At 38.0% G+C, this 27702-nt stretch overlaps 1 protein-coding gene across 1 annotated transcript in view; it reads left to right on the top strand.

Moving 5' to 3' along the window:
• kcnh2b (potassium voltage-gated channel, subfamily H (eag-related), member 2b) overlaps positions 1-27702 on the top strand; it is a 94077-nt gene that overhangs the window by 46522 nt on the left and 19853 nt on the right. Inside the window, exons 3-6 of the mRNA XM_077624632.1 lie at positions 4260-4415; positions 5521-5734; positions 6512-6828; positions 6908-7119. Of these exons, the coding sequence (XP_077480758.1) occupies positions 4260-4415; positions 5521-5734; positions 6512-6828; positions 6908-7119 (899 nt within the window). The remainder of the gene's footprint in view (positions 1-4259; positions 4416-5520; positions 5735-6511; positions 6829-6907; positions 7120-27702) is intronic.

The raw sequence follows: 27702 nt of genomic DNA, 5'->3' as shown, positions 1-27702 counted from the left end.
ATCTGAGCCAATGTCATTTTTGCCTCGGAGTTTACCTGGGAAATAGTCTTTATAATCTCTTACCATATAAAGGCCTGCTCTCCATCAATCTCTTTCATCAGAATAAAAAAATTAAAGCCTTTATACACTTTTCCATCAAATGAATCAATTACTATACAATTGGAAGAAAAATACATTTACTTACGATTTGACACTGAACATGAAGTATGCCATTAGTTCAATGGTGACTAAAAGCACACATCATTACTGATATAATAATCATGTTCCATTGTACTCATTCACCCGTACAAAAGCTTAATTTTACATAATAGAATTCTGTCCCTTTGCCAGGTGCTATGTTGTCTTTATTCACTAGCCTGTGCTTGATAATTAAATCTGTACACAATGGAATAGATCAAGGGTACGAAGACACTTACTGGCATGAAATTAGACTTATAAAAGAGAATGAGTTATAATCTCGAGTACAATATCTACATACATAACAGTTGTATAGATTTATTTGAATTAGGCTCTTTGAAATTTGCCAATATTAGGCTTCACCCCTGAAAGTCATGGCAGGCTCAATTTGTGTGGCTTTCCATGTGTGCAGTGCAGGCATTTCATCTGTTAATAACAGAATATGTGACATCAGCCGAGAGGATGTTGGAGGCATGCAGTCTTCTCAGCGGCGTTTGTCTGACACCGCAGTCTCGCTTGGCGTCTTTTGGTAGAAACACCTAGACGGAGTGAGTATTGATTGGTGTCCTCTCAGGGACGGAATGGTTTGTAAAAAGACCCTAATGGAACCCTGAGCTCGTACTGTGGAGTCACAGCTAGAAAATATTTGTCTCTTTGAGCGTGTGTTCAGGAATTCATGGAACTAAGCCTGTTGAACTCACATTATTTGGAGTTTGTGAACATTTGAGGGGCGTATGATTTCTTTAATTTGGACGGAACTCAAAAGCTATTGCCTGAGGATACTTTAAATTCCTATATTATATATATTATATATATATATATATATATATATATATATATATATATATATATATATATATATATATATATATATATATATATATATATATATATATATGTCTGGAATGGAGATGTGGGACATTTATATGGTGTAAGTTGGGTCAAAAATAGATGAATTATGACATTCTTGAACATTAAAGCAAGTTGGGAGACTCAATGTGATGCTGCTTTTGGTTGTCAGAAAAAGCCTACTGGAATATTTTGTAGTTGGAATGTGACTAGTTGAAGTTAGGATGTGAACACTAATAAAAAAAATTGTGTGTAAAGCAGTTAAATGCTTAAAATTGTAAGGTTTCCAGAGTCTTGTAAAAAGTGAATTCCACTTTTGAAAGAACTTCACTTCACTACTACCTTTTACATCCCCAGGTCAAAGTAAACAAAACCAGCTAGCCCATTATTTTTTTAGGACTAACACTCTGGGAAGCCCACTACATTAGTCTTACACTCCGCGCAACTTTATCACCATTACTCTCAGTGTTCTGCCAACTGAGTCCAAGATGAGGCATCCGTTGTGCCACAACAAAATGGACTCAGTGGGACAAAGCATTTACAATCCAACATCCCACTTGGCCACGCAAACACACAGTACACTATGCAGTTATTTGTCTCTATTTCAGGTGATGGTGGCTGATGAAGTCTTGTCAGGTCTGGTTTGTGTTACGCCTGTTTCTAATCCAGAAGAAGTCTAGAAAAATGTGCTATGTTTCAAAGTGGTATGGTGGAGTAATCTTCTATCGCCCATGTCCGAAGGACAAGTTGTTGCAAGCCATATTAATAGACTTTATGACAGTTACTCAGCCAGGAGTCACACACTGAATGAAGCACTAACACACTTCATTTATTTTGCCATTTGTTATTCCATAAGAGCAACAATGTTCTGATGCCCATCAAATGTTTGGCTGGCCAAAATCCTCACCTTGTGTTGCCCTGCCACCTAGTGGCATGGTCTTTTATCCAAAATTCAACATTTAAAAAAACAATATTGCTATGTACTTTGAGGTAGAGGTACTTTTTTGTTCTGAAAATATATTTATTGAAATATGATCTTTTTTGGCATGGGCCTACAAATGTTCCAAATCGAATGATTCACAAAGTTTGACATGCATCGACTGTTCTAAATTTAATGAATATAACTATCTACCAAACGTTATCTATTCCAAAACTCAATTTAAATGATCTCTTGATGCTTTTCTGTCCACTATTTTTCTAAAATTGTGAGCATATGCTCAGGATTGACTGTTTAACTACCTTAGATATTTATGCCAATTCCTTTGTCTTGTCTTCACCTCTTGATCCAGCCAACAAAAATAAAAGAACAGATGGTGAGGATTGAAGATGTACAATTTGGTTGGCCTTTTAATTGAGGGCGGAATGTTTTATGATCACTGGATCACTAGACCTCATAAAATATTTGCTCTGTGCACTCCCCCCATAACCATTTTGAGAGCGTTTTTTGATAATCTCTAGCTTTTGAAAATCATTCTCACTGAATCAGATTACCAACTGGTACACACTGATTGGAATATATCCAAGAGGATCATTTAGATGAAAGGCCATTTGCCCTCTGAACCTCAAATCTCACTTCATGTCCATTGCTCTTAGAAAGTAATACAGAAGGGAGAGGCAGTATTGCTCTTTTGAAATCTAATATGAAGGAAGCTCTTATGTCCAATACAGTAAACTGCAAAATTCCAAAGGAAAACATGTAAAATAATTAATTATGACCATTAGTTACCTTGACTTTACAACTATTATGCCACTTGCCATTTGTTTTGGCACTGTCCTAATGTTTTTTATTATTATTCTTTAAACTTGTATTTTTACACATTATCATTTTCTTTTGTTTTTGAAAAATACACCCCCTTGTGACTAATATTCCAGTCAGATTTATTACATTTTTTTCTTGTGGGGCTTATATGCTAATACTGCTATGTTCCCTGTCAAAATATGAACTTTAAAAAAAGGTCAAACTGTCCAAAGACAATTTTAGCATTCTTAACAGACAAAATCTCTGTAATATTTGCTCATGTTGCAGTGACATTCCCACTCTCCAAATGGCATGCAGACAGTTTTCAAGCATAATACATAATAGTTTTTCCATTTTTTTCCATCAAGGAACATTGCGATTAAACCAGAACAGGTGGCATACAGGCTTTAGAACATGCAGTCACACCTCCAGCTATTAAAGCATGACCAAAGGCAGCTGTTAATGAATCCAGGCATGACTAGAGATGACCCAAAAGCTCATGAATGAACGTGAGCCTCTGCAAATACCTACACATGAGCACATAAGCGTGTACATAGACAAACGTGGACATGCACATGTTCTCTGTGAGATGCAGCCAGATGGTGTAATCCTTTGGTTTTCACCATGTTTCATATTTCCCCCCTCCTTTACGGGGATTACGCCGCCGGCCAATCCCATTTCGGCTTGTTCCTCAAACTATGATGCGATATGAATGACTGACATTGCATGTTCATGCATCGGGTGTGAGATCCCCCCGAGTTGTCAGAATCGTTGAGGTTGCCACTTGTGGAGATGATCGTTTAGCGTCACTATCCAGGTAAGAGGGATGAAACATTAGTGGCAGGTATGAAAGTACTTGTGTGGATTTTCTCTTGGTACTCTGGCTTTTCCCATAATATTCCCATAAAATGTGTGTTGGGTTAATTGAAGACTTTGTACATTTAAGTGTCTCCAGGGACTAAGCAATTGCCAAGATACTGTCTCTATAGCAGCAATATTTTTCCAAATGTTGCTTCTTAAGACACTTTTAGCATCTGTTTTGCATCCATTATGGTGCCTTTAGGCTTTTACTGACCTGATTTAATTTTTCTTACTGCTTATTGTAGTTTACCAACAAAAAAGTGGTAATTTATTATTATAATAGTATTTTGTCTGTTGTTCCCTATTTTACTCTTACTTTGACGTATGTTCGTTCTTGTTCTGATGAATGAAAAAGCTGCCCCCCAAAATACACTTTATATTCCTGTGGGCAAGTATATCATATAATTTACAAGTTGTAGTTTCATACCACAAAGTGTGATTCACCCGACTATCAAATGTAAACATTCATTTCCACCCAAGCAAGCATTAAAATAGGTTGATCATCTTTCTCATTTGGCTACAAGGTGCCTGATTTTTAATGCCATGCACTTCGCTATTATAAGATGGCTGGGGTAAAAGCTTTTACTGATTGCAATTGGTTTAAGTGACTGTTTTTTTGTGTGTGCCCCTGCAGGTCAGTGCTTCCTTTGTATGGTGGATGTGGTACCCGTGAAAAATGAAGATGGCATGGTGATCATGTTCATCCTCAACTTTGAGGTCATGACTGATGACACACTGTGTGGAAACAAACAGGAGCTCAACCATCGCCTTCCTACCTGGCTTGTCACTGGTATGATATGAATTCATTGTGCTACACTGTATAAAAAGAAAAAATAATTCAGGTTCATTTTGCCACAATTGATGTATTGCAACTGCTTTAATTCACAGCATGTTTAACTCAAAAAGAGAGTACTTCATCAACAATGCACTTTATTCACATTCATTATACACATTTTTGAAGTAATCTCACCATCATAAAACGTTCTAATTGAAATGGCATAAAAAATCAACATGTTTATGAAAAGGTATTCATGTCTATTAACTCCTAAAATTAAAATAATAATAATAATAATGGCCTGCCTAAAAATAGGAATTTCTACACAATAATTGTATCTATTATTTATACTTAACTTTTTAATTTTCTGCAGGACAATCAGTATCATTTTAAAATAAAATATTTTCAATTTAATTTATTTTTGCTCCCCTAAACAGATTTTGCAGGACATTTGGTCCCTAAAATATCTTAAAAATCTGAATATGCAAATAGAAATAATCAATTATTCTGTCTTGATAAATCCCAAAATAACCCTTGCGTCTTACAAGTATTGCTGAAAAAATTGAAAACCATCAAAACTGTTCACTAAAAAATGACTGTGGTGTACTTCATTGCTAAACTTAACATCTCAAATTCTTGTAATCGAGTGCTGCTAAAAGCAGTATATCTACGCTAAATAAAAAAAATGTATTTTGTAATTGTGTGTATAGTCAGTAATATAAATAACAACCAGTTTAATCCACCCTGATGAGTTCTTTTAACGACACAAACAACAGGTGGCCACATATATACAAAGTAAGATGATTTATTTGAAGCCTCTTTTTATTCTTTTTTTAAATAGTGTTTGACCTGTACTGTCTCTGAACTCAATGTTCCACAGCGATAACAGGAGGTAGCTGTAGTATCATGGTAATAATATATTTAATCAAGTCATGTCGTGAACTTTGGAGTTAAAATGTAATCAATGTTACTGTCCTAAATTCCACCTCAAAGCCTATTACAGCTCAACGTGATCCCGTTGAAATCTGCTCTCCTCGTCAAGCTCTTGCTCTCATTTCCGTGTATATATAATATATGTTTTTTTAAAATTCTCCGAATAATTCTTGTTCTTCTTCATCAGGTCGACCTAGGGGCTTCAAGTTGCGTCTTCCCCTGCTGCGCTCCCTCTCCAATAGTAAAACATCTCTGAATGACGCCGAGTCTGGTCAGATCCCCTTTGCGACACCTCTACCAGTGCACCCGGCCAGCCACTGTCACCAATCCCTCGGTTTGGGGGAGTTCTTGCCTCTTCCCCCTTTACCGCCAGATCACACGGAGCAGATCAGTGAAAACAGGTAGATCCAAAGAGTGTTGACGATGCACGGGGGGTTCTTTTTATTTCAGTAAACTGCTGACCCGCAATTCATATGGGATTGGCACTAAACCCTGCAACCAAAATATTTAATTTGCACCCAAAATTCCACAAAATGGTAGCTTTGGAATACTATTAGATTTGGCCTCGCTCTGGCCAGTTAAGAAAATCAGTGATTACACATTTTTTCATAGTATGGCTGGGTCTGCAACTAAAACGACTAATGCGACTTGTGTTTTTAATTTTTTTCCTTTTGTTGGCTATATTTTTTTTCCGCGCAATTAGTCAGTTGTTTTCCATTTTACTCTTGTTTGGTTTTATGATAAAATGTTAAAAAAAATGCCTTTCCAAAAATGTAACTTATAGTGCCAGCTTTTGGTCAAAAAAATACAGTAATAATAGTTGACAAGAACAAACAACAAGAAAGTATCGGATTCTGAACAAAACCCCTACATTGTAGTAGTAATAGTGTAAAAGATACCTGTCATTAAGAGAAATCAGAGGGGGAATCATTGACATTAACAGCAATGATGCGCTTATTATATTATGACATCACATTACAAGGGAGAATCCAATCAGACTGCTGATGTATGCAAGGTGTTCCTTTAAATGTTTGCAAATTAATCTAAACGTATCTTATTTCATTTTTTTCTCAAGCAACTATGCTGAAATATGTTACCATCTTGTGGGATCTAAATGAAATTGCAAGTTCTAATAGAATGTCAGCTTCCTAACACATTTTGTTTTTTCTCTCCCCAAGGTCAGCTCTACAAGTTTGGTCAGAAGACCACCTGGAGGACCAACGCACTTTACTGGACTCGGTGTCTCCCGTTCCGCCACTTCACTCTGTAACCCACCTGGCGGGGCCCCTCACCCAGTCGTCCCCTTGCGTAGCACCCCACCATCGCCTCAGCCTCCAGCAAGACGCCTCCGGCTCGAACTGTTCGCTATCGCGCAGCCGCTCTCGAGAGAGCTTCCACAGCATGAGGCGTGCGTCTTCTGTCGATGAGATTGAGGCCATGAGGCCTGACTGGGACCGGAAAAATAGGAGAGCAAGTGTCCGGCTAGGAAGCACTGGTGAGAAAGAAGCGTACAAAATTAATGCTTTTCCCCCCCATAACTACTAACCAACTTTGTGTAATTGGCGTGTCTCCAGGTGCAGTGAACAGTAAGTCCAACATACTGAACTCCACGTCCGACTCTGACCTCATGCGGTACCGTACCATCTCCAAAATTCCTCAGATCACCCTGAACTTTGTGGATTTCAAACCCGACCCACTCATCGCCCTGCCCTCAGGCGAGATGGACATCATTGCGCCTTGTAAACTCATTGATCGCACGCACAACGTGACGGAGAAAGTCACACAGGTAGGATGGAATTTTTTTATTCTCGAGTGAGTGGCAAACGTGAAAGAGGCAGAATGTGTGTCCTGTTATTATAGATGGCATTTTAAGAAGCTCCACTAGAACACTGTTTATATACACTACACCTCTTGATCGTGACTGCATATTACCCCATCATAAATATTATATTTTTATATATTATAACCCTTACATCATTAACTAGTGGTACATGTCATCCCTTTTAAGCGTTTATATTTCAAGACATCACACTACATACCCTTCCAACCTTCAAGAAACTCATACAAGCAAAATGAATTAAGCGAAAGAAGAATGAAAAAGCATTAAAGATTACGTTAAGCTCTCTGTTAGGGCAACGGTCTACAGGGAGTTACTAAAGGGAGTGGAAATGATTTGATCCGATCATGCTGTTTTTTTTCTTGTCGGTCTCAACAGACAAAAATCCTGAGATGATTATGCAATGTAATAATGTAATCATCCTACACTGTGTGTTGCTGTTGGCAAGGTTAAAATGCAACTCCAAGTTGCTCTGTTTGCATCTATGTGCACACTCTTTTCCGTCAATGTAATTTAATCCGTACGTTAGTTGTTATAGTTACAGCCGTCTTCTATATTACTAGACAGATTTTTTTAAAATGGGACAAACTATGATTATGATATAGTGTGAATGTATTTTATAGCAAAATCAGGATGTTTTCAGTCAAAGGATAATTTAGATGAACATGTTTGGTGTTTATCTAAATACCTAGGTATATGTTTTTATTGATTTTTTTAAGGCCCATCTGTAGTGCGAATTTAAGCCTGAAGATGGTAGCAGATCTTTGTGAGTTTTATTCCCAGGTTTTTGCAAATCCTTCAGAGCAGGAATATATTGCGGAGCCAGGAAACTGGGTGCCTTTAGAATTTAAACATTTTGAAAGGCCCTTTTTCCTTTTTCCATGTGTTTTATTGCTCCCATTTAGGTCGGCTATATTGACTTGTCTTTATTCATTCTGAGGACAAACACATAGGAAAAGTATACTAAACATAACTACTGTTGTACTGTTGTTGACAGGCATTTGAGTTGAATTTTTGTAAGTTATTTTGTTTTTCTTCTTTCGCCTTATTTTATGATACAGTACATATTATTGTATTATGGGCTTGCACATCCTACTAAAAGCTGATCAAAGAACACTTAATGTGACATCAGCAGAATTACTTTAAGTGAAATCTAGGTCATATATATTTATTTGATGAGCGGGCATTATGGAAAGGCTTTCATATTATCAAGGGAATTCTGTGAAAAGTCCTTATAGAACTTCCACCTGTTTTTTTTTACAAAATTACAAAAATTTTAGTGTATCACTACATTTTTTATATATAATATAGTAACCTTGAATCTACCCAAGAGGAATCGGAAATTGACATTTTGCCATATTTGAAGCGCATAGAACATTAATGGTTTTCATCTATCTTGTTATTTCTGACTCATTTTGATAAAAGCTACAGGTATTATTTTGTTTCTATTTACGTTGCCACTTGGCAAATGTATCTATATATTTATTTATATATGTATATATTTAAGGCCAGACTCAGCATTGAATTGAACTTGTTATGTTGGGATAAACACCTTTGGCAATGTCTCGGCAAAGTACTATGTTTGTGAACTAGGGCAGAAATTAATGAAAACGTGGGCTTTTCATCTCCACAATGAAATCGCTCTCAGTCTACCTGGAGGAAAATAACTTCATTTATTCTGTTTAGTGCTGTGGATGCGAGAGACAAGACTGGCTTGGTTTGATTTCACCCTCAAGTTACCATTACCCCTTTATGCATGCGTGCATGCATGCATTTTGGGAATAAAAAAAAGCAAGCTTCTCAAAATAGGCGACATATTGTGAGCAGGCTGCTCTGTTATGTACTTGAATGCCTTCGTCCCCTTTAACTCAAATATTGTCATCGCTTGCAGTGCTGTTTTCCACATATCACTATTTTAATATTTAGGTGAAACATCTTGACGTGCTCTGGCACCAGTGTCTAGTTGCCTTAGTTAAATGGGCTGGAATGGAGTCTGGGAGCATGTGACACACTCAACCTGCAGGACTGTAATTTAGACGCCTGCTCGGTAGCTCCGCCTCAATACCTCAGACTGATTGAGTGTTTTCCCCATGTGGGTTCAAATACCTGAACAATAGAAAATAATCTCTCATGAAGTTATGCACATAACATAGACTGTAAAGAAAAGAAGAAGAAAAAATGAATGTGACTCCACCTGCTACTGTATTTTGCAATGCGCACAAAATGATAAATGGAATAGTGTGTGACTCTTAAAAAAATTCCTCCAAAACAACTTTGCAATTAGGTTTTGTTCAGTTTTAGCCGCTACTCTATATCTCGCTTATCTATAATTTTTTTATTTTTGCGCCCCTCTAAAAGCTTTAAGCAGGCATTGATTTTGCCATTTGTAACGCTCTACATAACTTTAGTCGTTGTAAAGTAAATTTTGACTTTGTCTGGGAAAGAGTGTGACGACACAGTCCCACAGGGCAAACACAATTGGAATGAAATAGTAAATGTTCCAGCAATAAAACACGTGTGATATATTATTTTGAATTTAGCTTCCAGGAACGCACTTGTTCTACTTCGAGGGTTCATGAATTTAGCCGTGAATGTGAAATGACATTATTTTTTTAATATGCAACTCCACACAATCGAGCAGCTCATCTGCAATGAACCCTCTTAAATTTTCCAAGCTTCCTATTATTTAGTTTGTTCATTGTTTTCTTTGAACAAGATGCCCGTTTCTACCGAGTACATCTTCTTTGTCCCTCATTCCCACAACCCTTCTCACTTTTGCACTCTGTGACCCACTTCTTTTTCCCTATCCCCATTAATCACCTAGCGCCTCATCATAACAGGTAATTGAGTCAGAGAGCGTGAAGTTTTATGAAAACACAGCCATTGATTATTTTGCAATTTCCCTTGTTTTCCTCCTTTAAAAATATCGTACTTTTTTGTGAATTTACATCGCGGTTCTGGGCGCCCAGTTCCAATTTAATTCTTAAATCCAATCAACAAATCATTCATTTGCCGCACCACATATCCTCACAAGGATTGCGGGGGTGCTTGAGCGTATCCCAAACAACTGGCTAGGGACACCTTGAATTTGTTGCCAGCCATCACGCTCACGCTCATACCTTAACATTTAGAGTCTGTAACAAATCATTTCATTGTATTTGGGTCACAGGTGAACTAGAGCCTACCCTGCCTGATTTATGTGCATTAGTCCACGTATGCTGGACTGGTCATCAGCCAATAGCATGCTCTTGCATGTTCGGACAACTAATTCCATTGTCTCGCGTCTCAATTTAAGTTACCTGAGATGCCCCTGTTGCTTGTTGTACAATCAATCCCCAGAGGGTCGATGGCAGCACCGAATTCAGGTACAGTAAGTGAGCCAGTCAGGGACCGACCTCAGACCAATTCATCATGCAGCCGGCAAGGGGCAGGGGGCGGGGCAGCGAAGCCGGCTCATCTCAAGAGGCAGTAGAGTGAACCATGTACAGAACCATAGTGCTCTATCACTGACAAACAAGCATGCACATATGCACAATGTTGTGTCGATCCCCACAGCTAGCATTTATTCTTTTGTCGTGCCTTATTGCTAGAACTCTGTGATCCGAAGGATTGTTATTCTGCACTTGGCTTTGATAATTGCAAGCCTGCTAGGGCATTTTGGCACAGTTACATTGGATGGGGCGCCATGACTTGTTGGATTGGTTTTCTATCAACCTGCAGGTTGTGTGTTTGATGTCCAGTTCCAGTATCTTTTAGGGAAGAAACATTTTAAAAGTTGAAGGTAGAAGGGTGTGAAGTGAAGATAATTTGCCATGTACATAAACACGTTGATCCAATTTCCAAGATCGTCAATGATTCCCAAGATGTGCGGAACAAGTGCAACCATTGTTGTGAGTGTTGGTGTTACGCAGAAGAAAATTGAACTGTGGACAGAATATTTTTCAAAACTGAGTACTTTTATGCCATTGGAAGGTAAATTACTTGGGTGAGACTTTAATCCAGTTGCCGTGAGAAGTTGTCATATCTCATTTTGAGAAGCATCTTATAAAAAAAAAAATCCTTACTTGTGCAACTAATTTCCAGTGGTAAACACAGTGTGCTTACAAACAACTGGATGTGAACTTTCTAAGTCACCCATAAGGTCAACGTGTGAATCGATAACTGACTCAATGTGTTTCGTCTCTCACGCACACGTGTAAGCACACGCAAACAAGCAGACACACACACAGGGAAACATCCCGAATTGTGATTACCTTTAACAGTGCGTCAGGCCCTCCGGAGATTACAAAACCTCTCCAGGGATCAGAGCAGTGGTGGCTGCCCGTCGTCTGACAGTCTCTGGAAGCTGAGGCTGCCATTTAAACCCTGCCGTTAACAATGACCCTTGTTGAGACCTTGAAACCCAAGAAATATCAGTGTAAATACCAGCTGAGCCTTATTGCAGTCACATCTTATAGCACAACAGCTACACAGTGTTTAGAAAACCTTGAGTTAAGTTAAGTTTCACTTTGTTGACTTTTTGTAAATTTAACTAACTGAAAATAATTCCTCAATACATTTAGAAGACTAAAAATAATGAAGGTTCCACTTACTTTTTCTGTCCTATCCTGTGAATATCTTTTTTAACAGTTTTTGCCAGCCTTCATACTTTTCCCCTTACAGTATAGTTGGATCTCATTGTGTATTAAGGACAGCTAATAAACTAGTCATTTCTTGTTCATTGAAAATAACTTCTTTATAATTTATCAGTGCTGCCATGACAGATTAGTCAATTGGTCTTAATTTTGTTGGGCCAGGAAATGTGTGTGCGTGTGGGCATTTTACATTGTCTGCTCATTGGGTTGTACGTGGACCATCTGCACGAGCAGCTTGCACTGTGATGCTCACAAGACACAGGATTTCTGGTTCATCTGTGTGCTGACAAATTACAGTACAGCCAAATCTCCAAATACCTGTGAAAATGTAGTTATTTAGGTTGATACATTGATCATTCAAAAGTATGTACACAGAACAAGCATACGGCAACCACCTTAAACTAGGCCTTCTTGTATACAGTACATAAATACCCATCTTGTTCTTTTTAGGTTAGCCCCCTTTTCGGCTAGAGAACTGCATAGCGCACCATATTTCGATCTGTGAAAGCCACGCAGGAATACCTCAGGGATTTATTATTTCATCTGTGTCGTCCTACTACTGTCCCACCAAGATTACCTTATTTAGCATCACCATCCAATTTAGAATCTCATCACAACATCCTGTCATGAGTTGCAGAAGGAGCTCATGAGAGTTGAAAATCCTGGCAAAGCACCTGCTACGTTATACTCATTTTGCCAAAAGTTGCACTCAGTGGGAGGCTTTTTCTGTACTTGGCTCTCTTATATACTACAATTTTTTGCGTCTGTTTCTTATTTGGCCTGTCCACCTTAATCTCTGTCATTAAATATGTGTGTGCCCTTTAGTTTAGTTACTTCATGCCTCTGTGGTTTTTATTAGTTTCCTTGTAGAAAGGTTGAGAGAAGTTTTGGGAAGGATTTACGTATAGGAGTTGATGACAGTCTTTGAAATGAGCCTCGAGGAAGAGAAGCATCCCAGGCTTACTTTAAGAATACAAGAAAACTGCAAGGACCAAAGGGTACAGTTCAGCTAGGGGACATGTCTCCAGGATAATCTCGGGACATTAATACAGTGGGATGTTTACCACAAGGATTTAGGATTACACCGCTAGGGTCACCCATTTTTTGAGACAGGGTAGCAGAATAGGCATTCTTGACATACCCTGAGCTGGTTAGTCCAACAATTAAGCCTTCCATCCTTGCATTTTTAGAGTGTTACTGTTTTGTAACAGACAAACATAAAGTTTGAACAGCAAATTTGGATTTGGCCAACAAATGAACTCGTTTTACAATGAAAAGTTTGTGGCATGTTTTGGCAGTGCTTGTCCACTGTCTCTTAAACAAGTTAAACGCATACTCTCTTGGTTTTAAATCAGGATATTAGGACGGCCTAAAACAATTAAATGTCTTGAATATACCTTGATTTGGTGGGTTAAAACATGGCTGCATATTTCTTTAAATTGACTGGGGAAATGCTACTGTAGACTTTGGAGTTGCTAATTTATTCCGCTTTTATCTTGTTTTCGATTGCTGGTGAATAATATTACTTTTTGAGTCTGCCTCAAACACAACATTACCTCAACTGTATCTTTTATTTTTGGAATAACGAGCAGATCCTTTCTTGCCAAGCTTCAGGCTTTCCATCAATCAATATAACTTTCCCCCTTCAATGTTTGGGAAAGCCTGGCCCTCCAATTCTCACTAATGAGCGCTTTGCATCTTCTGATGCGGCATGTTTGACAAACATTTTATTTAAAAGAGACCTGAGGCTCACAAGAAATCTGCCCGCTATTGAAGATTGTGAAGTAAAATACTAAAACATAAATGGCTACGGCACAGTAATAGTGTAGCTTTTTGTTGTTGTTGTACGGACAGTCAACTTGATGGTAATATTGTATTTTTTTTGCTTGTAACTGTCAATGAACTGCACTAAGTTGGGTTTATATTGTGAGTACAACTAAAGTGGAAATGCCATACATTTCAACTGCAACACCGTTGTGACATTTCTAATTTGTTCTTGCTATTGTCAGCATTACAGTGTGTCTGGCAATGTTGTTGACACCAGACACTGGGGAAATGCTACTACATATCAGGAATTGCATTGCCTATTAGCATACTGTAATTGTGTCCCATGAGACTGCTTACCTAAATCTTTAGTTGAATCGGTCAGGATAGGGTAGGGGTTGTTTTAGGAAAAGGGCAAGCGATATGTTGAGAATGCTTGAAATTGTATCAGCACTTTTAAAATGAAATGCTTTGCCATCATCAAATATGTCAAAAATGAGTCAAAAGTGAATGGTGATGGTTATAACTTGACAGAGTGCTTTCTAATGTCCCGTCATCATTTTTCGTATATGGCTACGCAATCACAGTGCACTGTGGCATGTCCATTGCAAAGGAAGAGAAGACAAACATTCAGTTCAAATCAAGTGTTTTCCAGGAAAAAGCTTTTAGTCACCAGACAATGAATTTGACCTGGGGCGTTTTGTTGGATGACATTCAACCTTGAAAGCAAGCCTTTTGTTTAAAAGCATTTAAGAGGTACTATTTATTTGTCGTAAAAAATATATATTACTATATATGTGTGTTAACTGCGTGTCTGGCAATTCAATATTAAATTCAGATCTTCAAATAACTGCATAATAATGCTAGTCCCCAACCAGCCAAAATTGTTTATCTGTGGAAATTAAATATTTAAATATCTGACCATTTTAGAACCCATATTTGTATTTATATTTAGAGATAAATCTATATACGTACATAGATTTAATTGTGTTCTATAGATAAAATGCAAATAATGCAGTTGTGAATCAATGTTGTCTATTTAGTGTGTTGCTGCTGTAATACAAAACCACACGTACAAATATTTTTCTTCCTTTCGGTTATTGTATCTGTGAGGACCAAAACTTTGACTGCCCTGCAGTACCTTTGAAGACCCCCTATTTTCACAGTTTGAAAAGGCAGATCCCTTTCCAGCCTCGGTAACTCTATGGGGATTTTCACTCTACCTTGACTGTTCACACCTATTTGGTCCCTCTTTTGTTCCCCCGTTTTGCCCTTCCTTTGCCTCTGTTTGCCTGCTGTCTTAAAAGGTCATTCCCACCTGGAGCAGCCTGCAAAGAAAACTGTCACTTCCAATCGGTCACAACGCTCAACATTGTGTGCGAGTGTTACATTTCACACATTGTTCACACTACACATATACAGTAAAACGATGGTATACATACTACCAATTAATAACTAATTATGAAATTGCCCTGTTTCTGTTGTCACCCTAAAAAGACTCCTCAAATAATCCTTTTGTAATGTAATCCAATCCTTCTTGATATAAAGGACATTCATGCAGGCTGACATTCAAGGTCAGATAGACTTTGCACCCCTGAAGTAAATGTCCTTAGTTTCTTATCCACTGCCAAATTAAGAAGGGGTTTAAATAGTCTGTTTATATCAGATACGCATAACTAATACCGACTTAATGAGGTGTAAGTGTCATTACATTTGTGGTTGTAATCAATTATACCTGCTTTCTTTAGATTTCTCTTCACTATCAAAATAAAAGGCAGGCTATGTTGACGAAGAAATAAGTGCACTATTTGGAGCCTTCGTGTGTGATTGTCAAGGCTATGTAACAACTTTACCTGCATAAATTTACACACTAACACAGTCTCATAATGAGTACTATGTTGAGTCACTGTGTAGTCAGGGCTGTTGTAACCTGCTGTTATGATGACGTAAATACTTGGTAATGAATTTGCCCAAAGCAAAAGTAGACTTGCATTAATAGCTAGGAGGCTGGATTAAAGTTATGTAGATATACAGCCTAAAATTAAATATTGCAGTACTGTAAAACTGACTGACATTTATTAGGGGAACTTTTTGTCTTATTTTAATCCTTTTTACACAATCATTAATAGTCTATATAATTGGTGACATGTGTTAACATGTACTGTTACTTCTAATTGAGATTGGACACTAATGATGTACACTGACCCCACACACCTACCTAAGAGCCAGAAAACGACACGTGCGTGCTAGAAGGTTATTGTAAGAATACACTGTCCCATCCATTACTTGTTAATCACACACATAAATTAGACCGGAGCCAATCGATATTATCCCTTGCTTTTTGGGGTGTTAAATGTCCTGTCTAACAAGAAAAGTCATTCATTATCTTTTGTTTCTCGATTTTTTTGAAGAGAATATGTTTACACATGAAGAATTTCCTGAAGCAGCAAATACCTTTTCATAATTTTCTGGCATTGATCTGTTGCGTCATTGCTAATTTGACTTATTTCTTGCTTAAATCTCTCCTGCTGGAATTTCCATGCTCACCTGGTTTCAGGCTTTCTCCACATGCATCAGCGTCCTCTTCATTCAGGCTAATGCATCACCACGTGTTCTTCGCATTGCCCCCGGCCAACCCTTGACTTCCAACTCTCCTCCTATTACCTCCCTAGAGACTTCTCTACCACGGCATCTTCACCGCCCTTCCCGATTTTACCCTCTACAACAGTCCCCAAAGGAAAGAATATCCTTAACTCGGAAATCCTTTTTTATCTCATACATTTGACGTCAATCGGTTTTCTCACAACAATCACAGTAGAAGCTGACGAGACTATTTGGGGCCCATCCTTTTCCCTGCCCTTGTGACTTCCCTTGTCACATTTGGGGCTCTCTAATCCCTTCCCATATGTTACCACATGATAACTTACGTAATTCATCAGAGGTAATGGAGGTTTTTCATTTAGCTATGTATTCCTCCTCAAATGATAAAGCCTATGAGTAATGGAGAAACCATTCCAACTCACTTGGCAATTTTCCCTCACTGAGGGACAACAGCACTCAATTCAGAATCTAAAGTTGAGCCAATGAAAACCAAATATGTGCCTTCCAAAGCAGGACTTATTCAGGCTTACTAAAATTCTATCATTGGTGCCATTCATCGTTTCTTTGGCACAATTTGTTCATGGTCGAATAAACCTCTTGTAATTTCAGAGTTACTTCCTTCGTCATAAATTTGGAGTAATGCTACCAAAGACAAATTTACTGAATTTTGTGGTTCTCAACAATGGAGACAATTTGGAAATTTTCACTTAGGGGTCTACTCACATTTTTTTTGCCAGTGGTGTGTGTGTTCAAGTTATGTTGATGGGACAGTAAAGTGCACTTCTTTTCATTTATTTATTTTGAAAAAAATGAAAGGGGGTGTACTGTATTTCTAGTGTTTCTTAATTAGTAGTGCTGCAAGAAATTTACCCTTTATAGTTGCACTTGGACAAAAATATACTAAGCCAGAATTTAGAAGCCGTCCATAGTCAGCAACTGCAATTTTGGTACAAACGACTTCAGCACAATGAAGGTGACATACACATTCAGTCCATAATTACAAGGGCAATACATAGCCATATATAGAACTGAAGTCACAATGTCGTATGAACACCTGGCAGTCAAGGGCCCCCGAAGACCAGCACCAAATATACATTATCACACACATGTAAACCTTAATACACGCACATACGTACTTGGGAGGCATCATTCTTCCACTGTTCCACACACAGGAGGCTTCCGAGCATGATTTTCTGTTGCCCATTTTCCTCCCGTTATGCCGTAAGCCCCTAGTGTTCAGTCTGCCGACATCAGCAATACCAAAACATTAAGTGGGACACCACTATTTTCTTCGGAGAGGGAAGGTAATGATGTCTTTTTTTTTATCAGCAATCACATGAAAGAGAAGGATGGTTGTGCCTTTGTAATTTACTATAGTATAACGGGAACAACCACTTATCCTCAAATCACCTGCCGAGAATAGCCACCATCAGATGCATCTTGGACAGATTGACTTGGCTTTCTGAATGGCTTTTTTCATACATAAAAATCCCCCTTGATTCAATTAATTAATTTATATATTTCCAGATGGTCAAACAGAACACCCATTATGACTCATAGATAGATCTAGATAGATTTATAGACTTGGATTTTGTTTACACCAATTTACTTTTTACAATCATTTAAACTAGAGACCATTTCCAATGGTTTTAACCTCCAAAAGTTTCTTTCAAAACATTTTTGGGAGAACTTTCATCACTATAGGACATTGGCCACTTTCCGAGTTTCCTCACTGAGGTAAAATCCAAACAATACAAAATATTAATCTTTTTGACAAGTTCCATTTCTTTCAATCACTAAAACAAAGTTATTTGAACTGAATGTCAATAACATAAAAGGACAGTCATTCAAGTGGTCAAATAAATCTAAACCCCAGTTAAAAATTCAGACATGTTGACAAAGGCATCCACTCTCACACACACACACACGCACACGCACACACACACACACACACACACACACACACACACACACACACACACACACACACACACACACACACACGCACACACGATGTCATTGCAGCAGCAGCCACACGTCATTCATCACGGTCCCCTAAGCAGCCTTGAGCCAGTGGGCATTTGACAAGGCAACAAGGTATTACCTGACATTGTGATTGTGTAAATCATGATTATGAGCTCATTAATTATGACTGACTGCTCTTTTGGGTCATGGAAGCAGGGTGTGGTAACAACAAGCTGCTAATAGGTCACCAGAACCAAACGCTTGCCAACTTTTTAGGAAATTAATACAGATACGTGCAGCAGTAACAACAGGATCAGGCTGATAAACACCAAGTGTTTGTTTACAGCTTTGACTTTACTATTTTCTCCCCTTTTCTCCCCACAAATGATGCTTATTGGGTAATATGAGTACTAGTTAGTAACAAACTGCACGTGAGGGTAGTAGGCACGTATGCTGGTTTGTGTGTGCGCCCAATTGCTCCAAGCAAGGCGCTCCACGGTCTCTGTTCATGCAGCGCCAGCAAAGCCCTCAGTCGGGATAATTACCAGGACTTGTCAGTGTCTCACAAATTCACTGCTGTGCCTGGAACAATTTTGGGTTGATAATGAGACTCATAAAGCAGGAAGACTATTCTCAGTGCGATTCATCAAAGAAATTTGGAGCCATTAGATTATTATTTTTTTTACTCGCGTCATGAAAAGGAAAGAAAAATGTAAATAAGGCTATTCCATTTACTTAAAATGTCTTCCTCTGTAAGGCAAATGCATGTTTAAAAAACTGACTTTGTGACTCACTCACATTTATACACGGAAATAAGCGCACAATCTTTGAATTACGCAAACAAGGTCAGGAAAAGGTAGAATCATAACCTACCTCAAGAAAACTCGCCTTCCACAGAATCAGTGCGATTAATATTTTGTTCGTATTTAAATATTTCAATTTGTTTTCATTCACCCAAGGTTGACTACACTTCAAGGAAAGGAAGTGTCACAACGAATCTTGTTAGCTGTTAATAAGGGCATTTAAAGTGTCAACTGTAGCAATTGTGTGTGCAAATAGCGCTTAATAAGTAATGGAGACCCAAATAAAATGTCTTAATGCTAAAATGCGACAACCTGCTTTGACATGATTGATTTGGGAGGGATCAGCAGTCAATTTTAAAACAGCAGATTCAAATAAAAAACACCTAAATGAAGAGACCCCCCAAAATCATGTAATGGCATAATCTCAGTTGAGGATATAAAATACTGTCACCCACATATATAAACCCACTCACACAGATGCATCTAATCCATCCACATCTTTAATAGAGGAACATAAGAGTAGACAGACGGAGGGGTTTTATTACAAGGGATAGAATTTTTTTTTATGTAAATCATTACATATCTTAATAAATCATAGTGTGTGATCTCGATTTATATTGGTGTCACTAGTCAGAGTCGGAACAAACTGAGTTGAGTTCAGACATTTTTATAAGTTGAATTATGTGCTGCTACCATCCAGACGGCTAGAAAATGAAATGTGTTTATTATTTACAATTGCAGAGCTTTAAATTTAGTGTTATTTGTAGTAATGCTGGCAGCAATCAATTCAAGGAGAGAACCTCCATCTGCAGCGGGGTCTCAGGTAGCCTGGAGTGCAAGGGTCCATGAGGGGTTTAGTTGTGTAGCATCAATGGACCCTGGTTGGCTGTTTTCCCTGGCATTGTGGAGCTAGCCTGGAGAGGAACATTACTCAACTGAAAACTGCGTTACAGTTGGAAGTAATTGGTAAACTACCAAGAATAAAGGTGAAGCCTAGATGGCTTTAAAAAGCACACACAGCTTCAGTGTTACTAATATCTTTGTGACTTTTGGCCCGGGGGTGCTGGAATGAAAGAATGGCATTTCAAATCTTGTTGATTGGAAATGATTTGATATACAGTTGGATTGAGTTGCATCATCGTGAAAGAGATTAAACTCGTAAATCAAGATACCACTCTGTGAACATAAAAATACAGAGTTTTGTCAATGTGGAATCCTAAAAGGAGGCGGTGGTCCTTTGCTAAAAGAGCAAAGAGAGCTCCAACAGTAGAGAGAGCGTCACGATGAGAAGGGAGGGAGCTCGTATAGGCAAAGGGGGGAGGTGTTAGCTGAGCAGAAAGAAGTCTCAACAGCAGCAGCAGTTAGTCTGAGCATTCACTCTGAGCGCCACAGCTGTGGATCCGATGTGAGCTCGATCTTCTAGCAATCCCATAAGACTCACACTTAGAGGCACTGGGAGGAAGACGCAGATTAAGAGAGAGGCAGAGGGACCAACCACAGGAGCCTAAACATTGGGCCCCCATCATTGGCAGAGGGGTCAAAAGGAAGGAGTTGGAGGAGCCGGCGAAGGGGCCAAGAGGACGGCAGTGACTATAGTGCCAACTTTGCCCTTTTCACGTTTGGGAGAACGCGTAGAGGGGAGGACAGCCGACGGAGTGGCAGGACGGGCGAGCGCAGATGGCGGGCGGGCACGGGGGGCAAGCTGGGGTGGCACGGGCGAAGTCCGGCGGGACGTGTCCGTGCCCTTGGGCCGAGGGTCCTGGGCCGATCAGATGAGCGAGATGTCGCTAAGTGGGCGAGACAGCCTCACGCAAGAGGGAGGGAGAAACGCCAGGGTCCGAAGGGCTGTTCGGATCTCTTCCCTCGTGGCTCAGGAGGTGAGTAGGGAGGGGACGTGGTCAGATTTGGTGTGTGTTCTGCTGCTGATTACACGAGAGGAAATGAAAAGTGTCAGACAAGAGTGTGTGTGTGTCCGTGTGTGTGTGTGTGTGTGTGTGCGTGTGTGTGACCGGGTAAGCAATCAGAGAAATACATGCTTTGCATATTGCACATGTGTGTGTACATCTGCATCTATCATCAGTCTGGCTGCTGCTGCATATGACCCTTGACCTCATCTCTGAGAGTTTCTTGTAATGTCGACATCTAGGAATCTTAGATGAGATCAGATCAGCATCGTCCAAAAATATTTATCGCATGTACTGCATTTGTTTCTGCAATAATATTTCTAATCAATTATGTATTTTCCATTATTAACAAGATTAATCTGTTTTCAAGCATCAAAATGGCCCGCTTTTAGCCTAATACCTTAATTCGGATTCCTGTTGCATACATCACATCAACACAAATCCAGTGGTGCCACAAAATTATAATTAGCACAGTAATTGAACAAAACATAACAAAGCTGCAGTGCCAACAGTTACGTAGCTCGTGCAAGGAGGTCAAAAAGTTTAGCTACAACACTAATCAATACAATAGACTTTGGGTCTAAATTTCAATGCATTTGAATGAGCAGAAGCTGCTTGTTACTGTAATGACTAGTGTGGTGTAATGACTTGCACATTTCCCAAATTAAATATTGGCATTTCTAAATTGTCACGAGTATTCCACAAATGAACTTAAAATGAACAAATTATTATATCAATACATTCATTAAGTAGTGGTTTTTAGGGCTATTTTTTTGCAGTCACGTTTTTCTAAGATCATCACTTTTAAAATAGTGCCCATTTTTGTAATTACTGTGGTTTGATATCAAAAGCCTCTTGTCAGGAAACAAAGTGGAAATGGAGTCAATTTTATGTATTTTCACACTTTCATTAATCTATACAACTAGAGATTTGAGCTTGTTTGACCTTTTTCATCATCTGATAAGTTAGTTCAGACACCTTAAAAAATGCTTTTAATATATGTAAAGTTTAATTTAATTTGAAAGGACAAAACATATGATTTATTATACTGACTAGAGCAGGTCGCATATTAGGTGATATTTATTTTTAAAGAGCCAACATGTACGATAAGATGGCAATTTAAAAGTTGTTTAAAAGGTTTAGTGTTAGTAAAATTGTTTCAAAAAGCAAGCCATCCACTAAAGGGTGAGTAGTTTTAACTCTTGACCTAGTAATAAATCATTTAGGACAGGCATAGTTAAGAAAAAAGCATGGAAGTGAAAGTCAGTGTCATGTGTGGCAGATATCAGTGTTACGTGTGTGTGTCGGTCCTTGTCATCTCCACTTGAATCCCACCCATAACCCTTTCCTGTTTAATGAAGACCATCTTCACAGTTCTGCTTTGACACCCATATAATTGTCCTAACAGCAATTATGAAAGTGTACATTGTTTAAGCAAACTGGTAGAAGCTTTATTATTTTTTTCCAGTTTTATTTGACTGCAGTTATTGCTGACATTTCAAAAGAGCTACATTTTTTTTCCTCCATAATTATGAAGAAATGGCACTTTAAACTGACAGAAATGAAAGAAATGGTGCACAACAAAAAGCCTCGAGTCTGCACCAAATATAGGCATGCATGTATCTTTTTCTATCAATATTCCCTTTTGTGACTAATAATGACAGATATGGTAAAGCTGAAAAAGGCTCTATGAGAGTGAGCGTGTCGCTTTTCACTTCTTGGAATGCTATTTTTATCACACCTCTCAGACGAAGGTTTGTTTTTCTATAAAAAGAACAAACAATTTATTTGTTCATGGTGTGCACAATATAAACAGTCATACACAACTAAAATCACTCATGCACGCTAATAAAACTCATTAACTCATTAATAAAGATGCTGCCCCCTCCATCCAAAATACTAACAACAAAATACACTTATTATTATGAAATGTTGCAGAATTTTTAATTACATATATCCCAATACTTTTATCCCGTCCTGTAATGATAATTTATTTGCGGTATTTTTTTGTTGCGATCTAGTTGGGTTTTTTTGTAGTGTAATTTTTTTAGTTTTTTTGTTTTCATTCGACAACAGATAAATGGTTGTTTTCTCATTCATTTCCTCGGAGGCAGCACATACAATCCACCTCTTATGTGGACTGAAGGGAGGCAAAATAAATCAGTAATCGCTTCCAAGACAAATTGCTTTTTTTATTGTCCAGTCCCCCACCTTTTTTTTTGCCTATGGGAAAGTTATGTTGGCAGTTTCCAGGAGTGTCTGATCATGACGGTAGGTACGTGTGTGTGGGTGTGTGTGTACGAAGGAGACTGAAAGGATGAGAGAGAAACCACAAGTTGCAAGCCATCCCCATCCATCACCAGCAATGCCCTTGACCATAGCAATCAGTACCTCTGGACAAATGAATCAGGACGCGTTCGTCTACTTTAAATTGTATTCTCGTTAACGCGCATTTATGGGTTGCTTGATGATGAAGTGTTGGTGGTCATAAGCGAAATGACAGGAATATTCAATTTGAAATTTAATTTGGGGTGTCTGATGCTCTTAACTGTATTTTGACTTAACTACCTGTGTATGATTGGGAATTCGTGGGAATACAGAATGGGTTGTAGCTGGAAATTTATTGACTTTGTTACTGAACATAGATCTGTGCTTTTAGATATACATCATTAAATTTAGAAAAACACTTACTCAGTTTAATGGGATAGAATGTCTGAGCTGAATCAGTAATTCTGCCAGCCAAAGGTTGTACAAAGAATGCTCTACTCGGGTTTGTCAGCGAGATATATTCATTAAATAATAATAATTGTTGTCAGAGTTTGCAATTTAGTAGAGGAAGTGTTCCGGTTAAGCCAGACCTTTCCTGAAGTTAATAAGACAAATAAAATGTAAGTTGTTTTATAATTGTAGACTGTTTCAATATGACAAACATTTTAGTAGGATTTAATTTAAAAAAAAAAACCTTCACAATACGTACTTATTATTCTGGTCTTTCAGCTTTGCTTTCACTGGATGAGGCCACACCAGCAGAACTCTAATCTATTTTATACACTACCATTCAAAAGTTTGGGGTTGCCCAGATAATTCTGTATTTTCAATGAATCAGGCTTTTATTTATCAAAAATTTGTACAAAATATATTTTATTTAGAATAACAATTGTCTAAGAATGCTCTATTGGCAGCATTTACACTAGAAAACATTAGGCATTCTAGCTATTATTTTGTTGAAATACTTTATATTAGGAAAACAACGTATATGTGTACTATGAGTGTATATACTATGTCTACAAGCATACATATAGGGGCACAATTTAATACCAACTTGTTAATAATTCACCTCTTGGGTGTCTCTGAGGTATGAGGTGTAGAACGATTTTTGTGTGTAGAAGCCCACCAGTGTCCGTTGACAGAGGTGGTAATGGGAACAAGAAAAGGTGTTTTAACCGACCTGCCCACATAACCTTTCTCCTAATGAACCCGTGCTATTAACAATACGTGATTGTCTGAAGTTAAGCAAATCATTTAACATAATTATGTCCTTTGCTGTACCTGTTCTGCAAGTGTCAATTCTACACACATGTACTTGCACATGCACACTTTATATGCACATACACATAGCGGCATGCATTGATAGGGGTCAAGACCTCCACAGAATTCAAACAGCAGTTCATCTCGCTGCCTCCCACACTATGCAGATCGTGACCACTCAGTAGCTCATACACACACAGACACACACACACAGACACACACATAGGCGCACTGAGTTGCAGTAATTGTCTTTGACTGTCCAAACATCTTTGTCTAGATGAATGTGTCTATGAGAAGTGAATAACTAGTTACTGAAGTTTAAAAAAAATTCACGACTTGTCCTTTGTCATTGTAATAAGTACAGAAGGAGAAAATATTCCATTTATTTTTCAGCCTATCCCCATCTGAAATACATTGCTTTCAGTGTACTACACTCAATTTATTCATCCAGTTATATATTATCTAGTGAAACATTCTTTTTTTTTAAATACTGAGAACAGGAACACTTTACCGCATGGTTGTTAACAAATTTGTAAGAACAGTTGCAGAACCCATCAAATAATTGATGCCCTGAAGTTGATAACTTAACTCAGCAGCATTTGTGACACACTCTGGGATGTTAGAGTAAGCCAACGCTAAATAATCCATTTGTAGCCAAGTTACAAAAGAATATGAGGGACAAATTGAGAGTTTCATTCTTGTTGGTCAAGCTGTCTATAAGTGCTGAGTGCTGAGCGATTTTATAATTGCTTGCTCGGACACATGCACTAAAGCTTTTAGAGAGGGGCATTTGCTGTTCCATCTCAATTAAATGTTGTTTTACAGCCTTTGATACTAACATAATTTGGTTTGTTAAGTACTCTGTTTATGGCGCTTGCATTGTGATTTCACAAATTTAAACTTTTAAATTGCTGTAATTGTTCTGTCTTAATTATTCATATGCAGTTATCTTAATACTTCTACTACAGTCTGCATCCCAAAGTTGTTTTCTTTTTACTTTAAGAACATTCAGTTTCAATAGATAGACTTTCCATGTATACTGTTTCACAAAGTTCTGAAAATTGAAAAAAAAATCAACTGAAAAAGCAGGATTTTTTCTTTCTTTAGCTCTTTACTCCCAGAAAAACAGAAAGGAAAACCAAAACGACTTTTTCTTTAGTTTTTGAACACTTTGCAGTTTAACTTGTAATGTTGCATTGCATTCTAACTTCAGGAGGAGTTGCACAATGTAGGGCAAGCAAGCGTGCCTCGTAGGTTCTTTCACTATTTTCTCATTAAAAATCTTGTGCCTCGTGGGTCCTTTATAGATTTTCTAATATTAAAAAGTTCATGATCCTAAATTGCCTCAAATTGAAAAGAGAGAGAAAAACATCACTTCAGCAATTGAAAGTTTGTCATTATGGTGGAAAAGCAGACATTTTTATACGGGAAAGAGTTCAAGAAAGGGCATGACATAGCCTCAAGAACTGTCAGTGTTTGGCCAACACATTTTTACACAGCAGAAACATACACAAAAATAGTAAAAGGCTAAAACAATGCAAGAATGATTACATATAACAAAAGTCATACCGAGGTCAATGCGTGGCTTGAATTGAAGTGGGAAATACAAATACCCTTTGTCTAAGACATTAAGGCTCAACATCTATTTATTAATTTCACACAGACTGAAAAAAAATCGATAAATTGTCATGTGGGAGATATTATATCAGTCATATTAGAGTATTCTTTGCCTAGCTGTATGGAAACGGAAGTGCTCCCATGCTTCTAAGTTGGCTGTTTTCCAAGGTTGTCTGATCTCAAGAGAGCATTAATACGCCACACATTAATCAACCTCAGTGATAGGCTTCACACTCACAGTTGTGTCTGCCTCACGCTTCTCAGTTCATTCATCAAACCAAGAACGGTCCACAAGGTTCCCATTGGTTGCCTTTTGAGCCTCTGCTTCATGTTAGCCATCAATCAAAGTACCCTTTTAGACAAACTACAATCAAATTGACCGTAACTTCCAAACCTGATAGGCCATCCAACAAATGTTGACATTTCCGAACTGGATATGGAATTTATAATCAAAAGTCTTTATTTTTAATCAACTCAAATGCTTAAAATGTGAGTTGAAAGTGGAAGAAAAGCCAGAGAATGTACTTTTAGATTTTTTTTTCTGTATTCTTGTTGTCCAATTATGAGCCAACAGAGAGTGGATGAAAGTAGCCGAGATGACCCCCACTCAACTACTTTGTTTCTTTTTTACTTTAGTTAGCCACTGATGGCTGGATTATATAACTTGACTGTGTAATAGCCAGGAACAAACACTCACCCCCCCAAAATTTTTTTATCTGCCCCCGAGCATTAAAAGATACGACAGAAAAAATGCGCTTAATGGGCTGATATTAAAAAAAAAAGCCTCTTTAAAGCTGTTTTTAAAAAGTGCATTCCTAGCTTGATATTAAATGTCTCATTGGGTTTCCATTTTTCGTGTTTTGATTGAGTGCAGTAATATATAATGCAAAGCAAATCATCTGCAAAACACCTCCAACTGGCCAGGATGTGAATTGAGAGCATAAAATAATATTTTGGCTTTTTTTAAATATAATTGATGAGGCACACTTAGTTGAGTAGGTGGAAAAAAATGATTTATGACTCGTGTTGAAATTGAGCTATATAGATTGCCATCACTTTGAAACTTATCTTCTGAAACTTCCCTGCCAGTTCTCATCAATCTGTCATCAGCAATGGACTGAAAATCTAATATCGTAGATGAAACCACACATTATAGATGACTGAGGCCAAACCGGGTCGCTTGCCGCAATAACAAAGCACAAGACTGTGATTTCCACTCTTTTACTTATGACAGCTGAGCAATTATTTTAGGAATTAAATATAACACCCTGCTAATTCAATGCATACTCCTGTAGAGCTGATGTAATTTGATGTGACGCCCTGATTCGGCCTGCTCGTGGAAGGCGGGTGCCCTTCACATTTCACATCCTTCCTGTGAATGATTTTTTTTCTTTTTCTTTAAGTGCCATGATGGACAATGACCTCATCTTTGTACAAGATAGTTCATCCATCACTGTAATTTATTGAATAGACACTAACATGTCCTTTGACGTTGATTATCAGATGTCTCTAAGACATAATCTTTATGTAATGTATTTCGATGGCCATTCTCGTAAATGTAGTGAATTTGACTTCTTGTTCTTTAACAATATATTTCTTCCATCGCTTGACAAAAATTCATTTTAAAAAAAGCTTTACTCAATATCAACTGACTTTTTCCTATGAAGGAACTTTAAGTGCTACTAAGAAATGAGGGAACATGGATTGTAATTTCCA

This window comes from Stigmatopora argus, chromosome 17 (genome assembly GCF_051989625.1).
Source record: "Stigmatopora argus isolate UIUO_Sarg chromosome 17, RoL_Sarg_1.0, whole genome shotgun sequence".
Lineage (NCBI taxonomy): Eukaryota > Metazoa > Chordata > Actinopteri > Syngnathiformes > Syngnathidae > Stigmatopora > Stigmatopora argus.
Note: the sequence above shows the minus strand (reverse complement) of the source record. Positions and strands in the feature narration are given on the sequence as shown.